We start from the raw sequence: 12,118 nt of genomic DNA on the forward strand, positions 1-12,118 counted from the left end.
TATCTACAAGTCTCTAGAATGTCAAGGGCTCTTTCACTGACACTGCAGCTGCCTATGAGAACAAGCATCAGGAGATGTTCAATAAAGGTTGCTGATCACGAAGATAGAAGAAGTGGGTTGGAGAAAGCACTAGATAGAGCATAAGAAGATCCAGGCTCTAAGTGTCCTCTGTCCTTTGGCTGGCTCTGGGCCTTAGGCTTCAGTTTCTTATCAGTACAAAGAGATGATTGGGTTGAGTTCTAAAGGTCTCTCCATATCTATGATTCTAATGCCTACCAAAAATTTCTTTTGGGTTAGCTTTGGAGATATAACTTCTTTATGCATGTGGTTTTATTTAACTCAGAGATGAACTGGGCATCTCACTGGACAGACTACTTAGGGTTTGAAAACTTGTGGCAGCTACCCCATGGTCCTTGAGAACCATCCCAGACTACAAACAGATGATCTTCTCTCTTCCTTTTTCTTATATTATGTTTAGAAAAAGGAAGAGAGAAGATCATCTGTTTCTAGTCTGGGATGGTTCTTTTAGGATCAAGATATTCAGAAAGAAAAAAAAAGAGATACAAACATAAAATCAAATAAATTAAGTAAAACCATATAACCGTAGTTTATTAGATTTATTAATGTAACCTCTTAAAAAAATTCCTAATTCTGCCCACCGAAAAGGCATAGAAATAATGACAAATCCTGCATCAGTGAGCATGTTAAACAGGGATACAATGAGCAGATACAAAATGTGGTAAACGCTATAGGACAAATGACCAGGTTTCTTTAAAAATCAAATTGCAAGAGAAAAGAAGAAAGGGAAATTTTTATGTTAAAGGTCGTATCAGCCATATTGGATCCTGATTCAATCCATAGACCAATTGTTTAAATTAAAAAAAATTTTTTTTTGAGACCATTGGGAATGATAGTTTTTCTTAATGGTATTGCAGTTATGTTATTATGTTTTCTAAAAGAGCCCTGATCTTTTAGAACTATATACTGAAATATTCAGAGATGATGTCTGGGATTTGCTTCAAAATAATCCAGGTATGTGGGGGAGTATGGAAGGGTATTGATAAAACAACAGCATTCATGAGTTGATTATTGTCGTAGTTAGGTGTTGGGTCCTTGGGGATACATGGTAGTATTCTCTCTACTTTTGTATATGGTTGAAAGATTTGTGTATCTTGAAATTTTCTGCAATAAGAGGTGGTAAAACATATACACACTCCCACACATAAAATGTTTTTCATAATTTAACACCTCTACTCAGATGAATTAATGTTTACCCAACAACCTAATGATGAAATTCACCATCATAGAGATACTTATTATCATTAATTATTCTACTAGTAAAGGAAGGAGCCATTCAGAATCAGCTTTTAGAAATCCTGCAATGGCTTATACCAGAATGCATTTAATGCTGAGAGCTATTTCTCAACAAAATCAGGGCTGTAAATTTACACTTAATAGTATTTACTAAAAGTAGGTCCTGAAATTATTATTATTTTTTATTTTTACTGATTTACATTGGTTCAAATGTTACTTATTAACAAATTGGATCCCTGACTCCAAATGAGGAAGCTTAGGTGCCACAAATACATGTTGTAAATGAACCAATAAACCCAGGAGAAAGGCATGATAAAGCAATGCCACTTACCTAGCTGTCTCCTCAAATTGTATGTCATCCACTGAGGCTGTAACACAGGAAACCCCAGCATGTTTTTCAGCTTCAAAAAATAGGTTAAAAATGGGCTGCATTAATAGTTATGTTTAAATATTTCAGCATGCAGGAAAAGGAATAAAACAAGTGGATTTATTCTAGTAACTCATCCTCTTATGCAGTATAGGACCACTGTGCCCACACTTCTGGATGAACTGGATTGATAACAGTTCCTTTGCTCAATAAGTTATTTTCCTACTGCATGGAAATTACTGTACTTTCTCCTAAGTTTTAACTTATACTATCTTTGATTTGAAATTCAGCACCAATACCCAGCATATCTAGCTATTAAAATAGTAACTTTATTAAGTTGGTGTCAAATTTAAATATTTTGTCAGGTACTACCCTTCTTTTGTTTAAAAAAACAATACATCAAAGCTGTATCTATTATCCCACATAACCAGTAGCTGAATATATTTAAACCACTTAACCAGTGCAAGCACTGAACAGTGTGGAAGACCTCAAGTTCATACCCCAAATCAGAGAGAAACTTGTCTGGGCATCAGAGAAATAGAGATGGGCACATAGTAAGTATTAAATCAATATTTATTATTTATTACTACCAAATTCATATGAAATACACTATGCATTAATTATGTTGGAGGAGAAAAGTATTGAGTAGGGTGAGAGAGATTAGGGACGCGCTCCAGTTATTTCCATGTTCCCTGCCTGCATTTATTTATTTATTTATAACATTTATTTATTTGTTTATTTTTGGCTGTGTTGGGTCTTCGTTGCTGCCCTTGGCCTTTCTCTAGTTGCAGCAAGCGGGGGCTACTCTTTGTTGCGGTGCACGGGCTTCTCATTGCGGTGGCTTCTCTTGTTGAGGAGCACAGGCTCTAGGTGCATGGGCTTCAGTAGTTGTGACACACGGGCTCAGTAGTTGTGGCTTGCAGGCTCTAGAGCGCAGGCTCAGTAGTTGTGGTGCATGGGCTTAGTTGCTCCGCGGCATGTCGGATCTTCCTGGACTAGGGCTTGAACCCGTGTTCCCTGCATTGGCAGATGGATTCTTAACCACTGCACCACCAGGGGAGTTCCTCTGTCTGCATTTAATTTGTTGAGATTTTTTTTTTTTTGATTGTTGGTTTTACTTTATGTAAAAGTATCAGAATTTTTCCTCTTTGGGAAAAATCTTGACATGTGGTTTTTCCAGAATTTCATTTTGAGGAACAGTCAATTAAAACCCAAACAGACTGCATTAGCTTTTTAAAGAAATTTTAACTCCATTTTAATTTTGGAGACTTCACTCCTGCTGTCATATTATGAAAAAGAAAGAGACAGTGAATTATACTGAATTTGCATTCTTTGTGTGTAGTGGATTACTTTAATTGCAATATATATTGATAGTCCCAGGTAAAGTGATATGAGAAAATACTCCAGAGAGCAAGTACTTAAGACATTCCTCTCTATGATCTAATTCTGTAGAAAACTGGACATTCTGGTTTTACTAGTTGGAAATAACTATTCTTCCAAATATGCAGATAACATAAACGGAGTTACCAGAAAACTAACCGTAGCAGAACTCTGTGTGTGAGTGATGGAGGGGGGGAAATGGGTTTCCCAGCTCTAAAGTTCAATTAGAGGAAGGAAACATAAAAGTATTAGACTCTAGAAAGTTGGGTTCAATTTAATTCAGTGTATCAAACATTTGTTAAATTCCCATTGATTTCCAGACACTGAGCTGTTATCAGTCCTATCTTTTAATGAGTCTACTCAGTGACAGAGATCTAGCCATAGTCAGTAAAGTGTTGACTAAAGGGTATGTAATAGACATTCATTCTGGTCACCTGACATGAGGGAATGATATGTTGAGTTTATTAAACTATTCTTTTAGATAAAGTGTTACCATGTACACCAACATGAGTTACCAAATTTTGAATGATTTAAATGATAACTAAAGTGCAAAAACCAATAAAAGACTAAATTTTTATTGTATATATTGGGTGTCTTCTATGTATATATAGCACTATACCAGATTGCATTAGGGATCACAAAGAAACATAATCATAATAATTATGATTTATTATTGGCCTGGCACTGAGCTAAGTATTTATGCATATCAATTACATGAGGTTGATACTGTTATTAGTTCTATTTTACAAAAGAGGCAATTTTGGCTTACAAAGATCAAATACATTGTTCTAAATAGTTATTTTTACTACAGAAGCAACAGGAACTCTGAGAAAAGAAAAGACCAACCAAGGAATGCTACCTAGAGAAGTACTTGGCTGAATATGGGCTTCAGGAGCTCAATTGCCATGGTTTACATTATAGACTTTCAGGGGCCATTAAATTAAAAATGAAAATTTAAAATATGGGGAACCAACACAGGGCCACAATTTTTACATGTGATTATTTTCTTTTTACAAGCGTGACAGATATGAATTCAACAGGACCAGTCTGTTCTGGTTCTTGGTTTTGATTGTCCTTCATGCAGTATGCCAGTAAAAGTGGAGAAACCCTAAAGCTATTTCTGATTTCCTGGGGAAACTGAGAGAAGCTGAGGAACAGCTAAGTGGATGTAATCCAGGTATGATGACTGATAAAAATGACGGTGGCTTCATTCATTCTTTCTTTTAACTAATATTGATCGAACACCCGTGCTATGCCAGCCTCTCTGTAAGGTGCTGGAAATATAAAACAGCTACTATCCCTATTCTCATGGAATCTAGTGAGGAACCAGACATTCATTAAACGAATACATAATAACAAAATGAGTTAGGTGATCTGAAGAAAACATGGATTTTATGAGGGTCTGTAACTGAGGAACCACACCTAGGTGGCATGTCAGGGAAGGTTTCCCTGTGGAGAGGATGCTTGAAGTGAGATCTGAAAGACGAGAAGGAGTAAAACAGATGTGTGTTGTGGAGGAGAGCAGGGGAGGAAGGGCTTGCTGGGCAGAAGGAACAGTGACTACAAAGGTCCTGAGAAGGTTTTTGTGGTAAAAATGCAAAAAGCAAGAAGGAGAGTAGGTAAGATAAGGCTGAGGGGAAGGCTGAGGATAAACCATGCACAGGGCCATGAAGCTCTTGGTTGACAATTTTTATAATATTTAGTATTAAAGATATTGTTTCAGTATCTTCTGGTCTCCAGATGAGGCTGGTGGCTAATTCTAACGAGGTCAGTGGCTAATTCTAATCCTTGTTTTCCTACAAGGATTAACATTAACCATGTTTCCAAACCAACTTTATCATAAAGGTTTCTTCAATATTGTATTATTAGTAATATAACTATTAAGGTCCACAGTAATTGGTTATCAATTGACTCCTGCTGTGATCCGAGTTTCCAAAGGTGTAAAACCATAGAAATTTTTATGAAAATTGCAGGAGGGCAATTGTTTCTCCATTATAGGACAGAAGCACTAAGTGAGGTAACTTTAAAAGTCACATCAATATTCACATAATGAATTCAGTTGCCATGGCAATAGGCATGGCAAGTGAATAATTTCTATAGTTTCTCCTACATGTGAATTACTTTTATATTCATGTCTCCATTATTGTTATTATAACAGACCTCAAATCCTGATAAAAACTGTTAAGACAGAAACCAAACAGACCTATCAACAAACAGAAAATAAACAGATTGGCATCAGATATATGACTGAATTTTGTGGGTGGTTAGCACACAGGGGATTAGAAACTCTATGCACACTCATTGAGGAAAACAGGGATTTGTAATCAGCTGAGCTTTACTTTTGTCCTCTATAAAATAAGAGTCCTGGGATACACGATCTTAAGCTCCTTCCAGCTCTAATATTTTATCCTAACATATTTTACTTAAAATGTACATTTGCTGAGTCTATTAAGTGCCTTACGCAAAGCCTGGCTTCCTTTTATAAATGAGATTCCAAGTTCTGGACCCATCCATCCAATTACCCATCCATATAATCAGGAAGTTTTTATTTAGTGCTTACTTATTAAGTGCTTACTAAGCTTCCGTTTACATGCTAATTGGCCAGGCAGGAAATAAAAGGTGAACACATTAGTACACAAAGTAATTACGGATTGTGCTAAGTGGTGTGGAGGAATTTGGAAAGGGTGTTGTGATGAAAGAGTGCAAATGTAAAGCAGGTAGTTAGGAAAGACTGCTCTGCATAAATGATATTTAGTGGAGACGGAATGTATGGAAAGGGGCAAGAGAAGAGTGTAAAGGCAAAAAGAACAGCAGGTGCAAAGGTCCTTCGCAGAGACTACATGACGGTGTGGAAGGCAACAAACTGAATTCAGAAGCAGGTATAAGAGGTAAGTGATGTATTAAACTAGACATTAAAGAGATTTGCAGAAATGTAAACCAATACCACTTCTCTAAGTACATTTTTGATCTTGTTGAAAATATAGTAATTTTACAATAAAAATATGTAATGGGTTTTTGTTCTTTTCAAATGAATTATTTTTCAAAATTTCGCATATGGTAAATATGGATAAAAGAACCAACACGAAAGCTCTCTGGGGGTCCTCGTTTATTTAATGGGGTAAAGGAGTCCTAAGACTAAAAGGCTTGAGAACCACTGGTCTAGGTCTTTCCCAGTGTTGGATGAACAATCTCAATCATTACTTCCCAGCTGCACAGGGCTTAAAGCTCTGTCAATACTCTCCTCTCCTTCCTTCTCCCTCCTCACCGATCAGGGGTCCTGTATGTGGCAGCATCCCGACCTCTGCCGTCTGGACCCCCGCCACCCCGCATCCCCATATCCCAGCCCGCTTCCCAGTTCCCAGACACTCCCTGCCATCCCAGACACACCCCTCCGCAACACACACCGGCCCCATCCCCCCCACTCAGGGCTCCTCCATTCCAGACCCCTGGCACCCTGGGTCTCCCCCATCCTCCCCTCCCCTTCCAGCACCCCTACCCGCCAGGCAGGCGGTAGCGTCGATCCACTTGAGCAGCTGAGCGGCGCTCAGCTCTCCGCGGAGGTTGGCGTGCGTGGGCTGGATGGCCTGGCTCATGCACACCTCGCCGGGCGCCGGCCGCTCCAGCTCCATGGCTGGTCAAGAGTGCGAAGCAACCCGGCCTGGCCGCCGCCCGGCCACCAGCTGGGCCCGCCCCCGTTCCAAAGGGCACCGAGCCGCTGCCCCCCCCGGCCCCCCCCCCACATCCCGCTCCCTGCTGGCCGCTGGGCCGCCTGGTGCACCGGGAGGTGAGATTTAAGGGGCCAGGAATACCGCGAGGAGGGCGAAAGGGAACTCTCTTCTGTCTCAGAAGACGCTGACTTGGGCGGCCGAGGTTGGCAAAGCTGGAACCAGACCGGGTTTCTCACCTATAAAGGGGGGATAGCAGTACTTATCTCAAGAGGACTGTGCAGAGAATTGAATGAGATAAAGTACAAAAGTCATAGCGTGTGCCTGGCTAAGGTGACATAGGTGTTTGCCAAGTAAATAGTGAGGTTATTATCCGTCTGAAGAACTTGACAGGTGATGGGGAGTTAATAATTAATTAGTTAAATGCTGTCCAGAGAAATGTAGACCTTTTGCTTTAGAAGTTGATTTTAAAGTATTTGACTTCTTATTTTCTTTTTTTCTGGCTGTAGACTGCCAGGTAGGGTGGGCACTCACTCCTCCCATCCCTAGTTCAAAATCCACCTTCTGAGTCTTAGGATAATATAATGGCTCCAAAAAACCCCTGTTATTCATCTTTTTGTTATGAAATTACCTCCACTGCCAAACAAACGGAGAAAAATTTTAAAAGGGCTGATCTTTGCTGGCACATCAGAAGTCACCCAATAAGGGAAGGCAACCTTTTGGTTTTAATATAGAGAATTTACAGTTAAAACCTGTCAACTTGGACTTCCCTGGTGGCGCAGTGGTTAAGAATCCGCCTGCCAATGCAGGGGACGCGGGTTCGAGCCCTGGTCTGGGAAGATTCCACATGCCACAGAGCAACTAAGCCCATGTGCCACAACTACTGAGCCTGCGCTCTAGAGCCTGCGAGCCACAACTACCGAGCCCGTGTGCTGCAACTACTGAAGCCCACACGCCTAGAGCCCATGCTCTGCAACAAGAGAAGCCACTGCAATGAGAAGCCTGTGCACCGCAACGAAGAGTAGCCCCTGCTCGACGCAACTAGAGAAAAGCCTGTGCGCAGCAACGAAGACCCAATTCAGCCAAAAATAAATAAATAAATAAATTAATTAATTAAACAAAACAAAAAAACCTGTCAACTCATTACAAATGAGCCCAAAAAATCCCAAGAGAATTTCTTCTTTATGAGAGACAGAATCTAGAACATTAAATAAGAGTTCTCATTGTCAAACTTTAGCACATATAAGCTGTTACACTTTCTAGAGCTGAAATCAGTGACTCTACAAAGCGGTTCCCATTATGGAAACAGTGACACCAGAAAACCTCCAGCATGTTATAGAGCCATAGATGTCATATTGCAAGGGCTGGCTGCATCTGGGATGGGTGAGGGAATGGACACCTAGAGAGAAAACCATGTGTCAGGCAGGCAGCTGACGTAAAAGGAGCAGTTAAGATAGTAGAGCACCTGACTTGAACTCAGGGCTCCTGACTTACCACAAAGTCTAACTGACCCCAACAAATCAGTGCTGCTTTTTTATTCTTGTGCAGATGGCCTGCCAAGCCCCAGCCTGGAGCATCAGAATGGTGATTCTGGTAATTTTGCTTCTCCTTTTAAAGATTTCTTTTTTTTTTTTAATGTAAGAGAGGAATGAAGGAAGCATGGACTTGATAACTTTTCAGGATCCTCTGTGAGGTTTCCGTCCCATATAAGCATAAATAAGAATTAGATGCATGCAGTTAGGCAAGTATGAAGTTTGACTTTTATAAAAAGCATGAAAATGACATTTTTAAACAAACAAATTAAAATGTGTGCTTCCGGGATGGTCCCCTCACGTGGTTATACGCTGATTTCAATGACAGTGTTATTACTCATATCACTTTTGGCATTCCTCATTGGAAAGTGCCTCTAGAGTTCTTAAATAACATCTTGGCAGATTAGATCATTGTTCAGCAAGTATTCACTGTGTCTACTAATAACTCCCTGCGAGGCACTTATTGGTGTTGGGCTTGGCCACGTGACTTGCTTTGGAACGGAACGTGAGGAGATACCAGTGTACCAACTTGAACCTAGACCTTGGAGGTACCACATGCTCCTGTTCTCAGGAACATCTGACCTCTGCAGTGAGAAGATGCTAGCCTGAGCTGCTGCCCCATCGGCATGTGGGTGCCGGGCTGAATTCACATATTGCAGAGCCATTCCAGCCGACCTGCAGACTTGCAGCCTGAAGCTGAGCCACACAGCAGACATGCAGACTTCTGAATGAGACATAACTATTTACTGTTGCATGTCACTGTGATTGGGGGATTGTTACACAGCAATAAATAATGATTACATGCGTGAATTTCATTTATTCATATTTTAGAAATTTTATTGAGTTATTGGAAATAAAGTAAGTGTTTAGGTTGGGTTGTATTGTTTTGGGTAAAAAACAGTGACTAAAGTGATAATAATATGTAAGTACTTGTGTACTTGCTTTATACATATACTTGGTGGCTTTCTGAAGTGATTATCTGGAAAGGGATAGCATGTGTCTGTATGTGTATGTCTAGGAATGTTTGATCAAAGAAGCAGACACAGTACACAAAGTCACTATTGTTTTGTTATATATATTATCTCCTAATAAGATGTCTTGATTATGGTTTCATAGCTTTTTTTTTTTTTTTGGTTTCATAGCTTTTGTTGGTTTTGCACTGATTTTCATTTTCATAGCCTCTGCCTGAAACTACTGTTCTTATGTTTTTCTGAATAATATCTGCATGTGTGAACATTTGCTATATCCTTTATCTGTCAAGGATTTTTGCTATTATGTTTGAAAAAAAGGCTTCCATTTTCCATTTCTGTTTAGAGACATCTGCTGAAGATGAGCAGGCTGTGAAGCCAGCTTGATTTTAGAAGGTCATGCACAAGAGCAGGAAAGCTGATCAGGAAGAGTATGGAAGGTATGATAATCACTAGAATAATAAGAACATCTTTAGAATGTTGGTGTAGGAGGGAAACTAGACAGTTGAACCCCGTCATTCTGGAGATGAGGAAATGAGGTGTTGGCCCTGGGTCACGTTGCAAAGGTAATGGTCAGGCTTTGAGAAAACTGAGAACAAGGAGCATGAAATATAAGAAAAGAGACAGAAAAAAGTGCTTCCCCCAGAAGCGGACCCTCCAACAGGAATTTGAGAGCAAGCAGTTTATTTGGGAGAAAACTGCAGAAAGCACCTGTAGCAGAGTCAACAGTGTGGTCCCCAGACCAGCATCAGCACCACCTGGGAGCTTGTTAGAAATGCAGAATCTCAGGCCCCACCCCAGACTTGCTAAATCAGAATCTGCATTTTATTAAGATTCCCAGGGGAGTCATAAGCACATTCAAGTTTGTGAAGAACAGCCTGAGTTATTCCTGCCGGAGACATGGAGGAGGTTGGAGGTTTCTACCCTCCAGTCCCCACCTTTCATTGGCTGAGGGCTGCTTCCCAGCATGAATCCCTCAGCACTTACACTGACTGCAGGGCAAGAGCGGGCTCTCAGGCAGAGCTTTGCCTCCTTAGGAAGGGAGGATGCTGTCAGCTTGTACTGGAAGCTGGAATGGCGAGTGCCGAGGGGATGGTGGCAAGGCACCAAGAGCCATGATACTTACTGTTCTGAACATCAGGGGCAGCTGGGAGCCTTTTCTTTTTATGAGACGAATCCCAGGCAGAGGGTTTGGTCATCTAAAGTGTTTCACACCGAGATGAACTTTATTAGCTAGCAGTCTCTATCTCCACCTTTGGTCGAGGTTATGAAAGGCACCAGGTCAATGTTTTCAAATTCAAATTTATACGGATATGGTTCAAAGTTTAAATACAGAGTTCCTAAACAAAAAATTCAGAGTGTGTTTCCATATATTTCGGGTGCCAACTTCTTGCCTGGAGGGTCTTTTTTGCTCCTGGACCCTATTCTTGGGGTCACGCTGACCTTGGGAAATTGAACTGTCCCATTTAGCGCCTGGAGCCTCAAGCAAAACTTTCTCCTGTTTGTTCCTGTGCCTTCCGTGGCCCCAGCTCTCAGACAAGCATTAGGTGTACAAGCCAGGTGTCACCTAATGCATGCGGAGTGCAGCACTTTATTTTTTTGAACAAAAGCCATGTGTATGGAGTCCAATTTTTTCTCTTCCCAGGGTTTGCTTGGCCCTACCTTCATTCCAGGAACGGCTCAGTGGAACCCCCTGGCTGCCACCCCATTGCTTGGACTCCAGGGATTGCTTTCAAATATGGAGTCAGCCTTGCATCTCTGGAATAACCCCACTTGGTCATGGGGTATAATTCATTTTACATGCTGCTGAAGTCTCTTTGCTGATATTCTGTTAAGGATTTTTACATCTACATTTTTGAGACATATTGGTCTCTCTTCTCTTTTTCTTTTTTTTCTTTACTGTCTTTGGTTTTGGTGTCAGGTTCATAAAATGAATTGGGAAGTGTTCCCTCTATATTCTAGAAGAAATTGTTCTTTAAACATTTGTTAGAATTCTCCAGTGAAACCATCTGAGCTACTCATAACATGCTACACAGCCCTATGAAGTGTGGGTATTATTATAATTCCCATTTTATAGATGAGGAAACTGAAGCAACTTGCCCAAGACCACACAACTAGGAAATAGTAAAGACGGGATTCAAACCCGATAATCTGGCTGGAGTCTCAGCTAGGCTGAGAAGGTGACCAGTGGGGTCAGGACCACACAATTAGGAAATGAGAGAGATGGGAGTTTACCCAGATCTAACTTCAAAGGCCATGCCTCTCTTAGTCAAGCTACCTTCACTCATTCATTCATTCATTCAATCAGTGCATATTTATTGAGTGCCTCCTGTGTCCCAGGGACTGTTCAAGGCACTGGATAAATGAAATGATGAGTGAAATAGATTTAGTCCCTGACTTTATAGAGTTCATGGTTTAATAAAATGTGCTACAAAAATGTAAATCATTCTAATAAGGATGAAGCAGTGATAAACATGTATGGAAACTAGCTGATGGCTCTGGGCAGCTCCTCAAATTATATCTTGCAGTTGACCATTTACTAGACTGAAGATCACTCCTGATTTGTGTGTGTGTTTTTAGACAGTCACAAACTTACAGAAAAGTGGAAGTACCATACAAAGATGTGCTTGTTGCTGTTGGAGTGTCACTGCTCCCAGGCCCTCACTGTGGACACAGCTACGAAGTGTAAGTGTGTGTGTATATCTGTCTATAGTGGATTGAATGATGGTCCTCCCCAAAGATATGTCCATGTCCTACTCACCAGAACGTATGAATATTAGCTTATGTGGCAAACAAACAAAAAAATGTGATTAACGATCTGAGAGGAGAAGCTTATCGTGGATAATCTAGACGGGCCCTAAATGCAATCAAAGGTATCCGTATAAGATAGAC

General features: G+C 40.6%; 1 protein-coding gene across 1 annotated transcript in view; it reads right to left on the minus strand.

The window, feature by feature from the left end:
• Positions 1-6,817, minus strand: part of ACOT12 (acyl-CoA thioesterase 12) — a 56,378-nt gene extending 49,561 nt beyond the window's left edge. The window contains exons 1-2 of the mRNA XM_036848918.1: positions 6,558-6,817; positions 1,646-1,715 (exon numbers count right to left, since the gene is read on the minus strand). Coding sequence (XP_036704813.1) covers positions 1,646-1,715; positions 6,558-6,690 — 203 coding nt within the window. The 5' untranslated portion in view covers positions 6,691-6,817. The remainder of the gene's footprint in view (positions 1-1,645; positions 1,716-6,557) is intronic.
• Between the last annotated feature and the right edge of the window lie 5,301 nt (positions 6,818-12,118).

The sequence above is a fragment of the Balaenoptera musculus genome, chromosome 3, assembly GCF_009873245.2.
Source record: "Balaenoptera musculus isolate JJ_BM4_2016_0621 chromosome 3, mBalMus1.pri.v3, whole genome shotgun sequence".
Classification (NCBI taxonomy): Eukaryota; Metazoa; Chordata; class Mammalia; order Artiodactyla; family Balaenopteridae; genus Balaenoptera; species Balaenoptera musculus.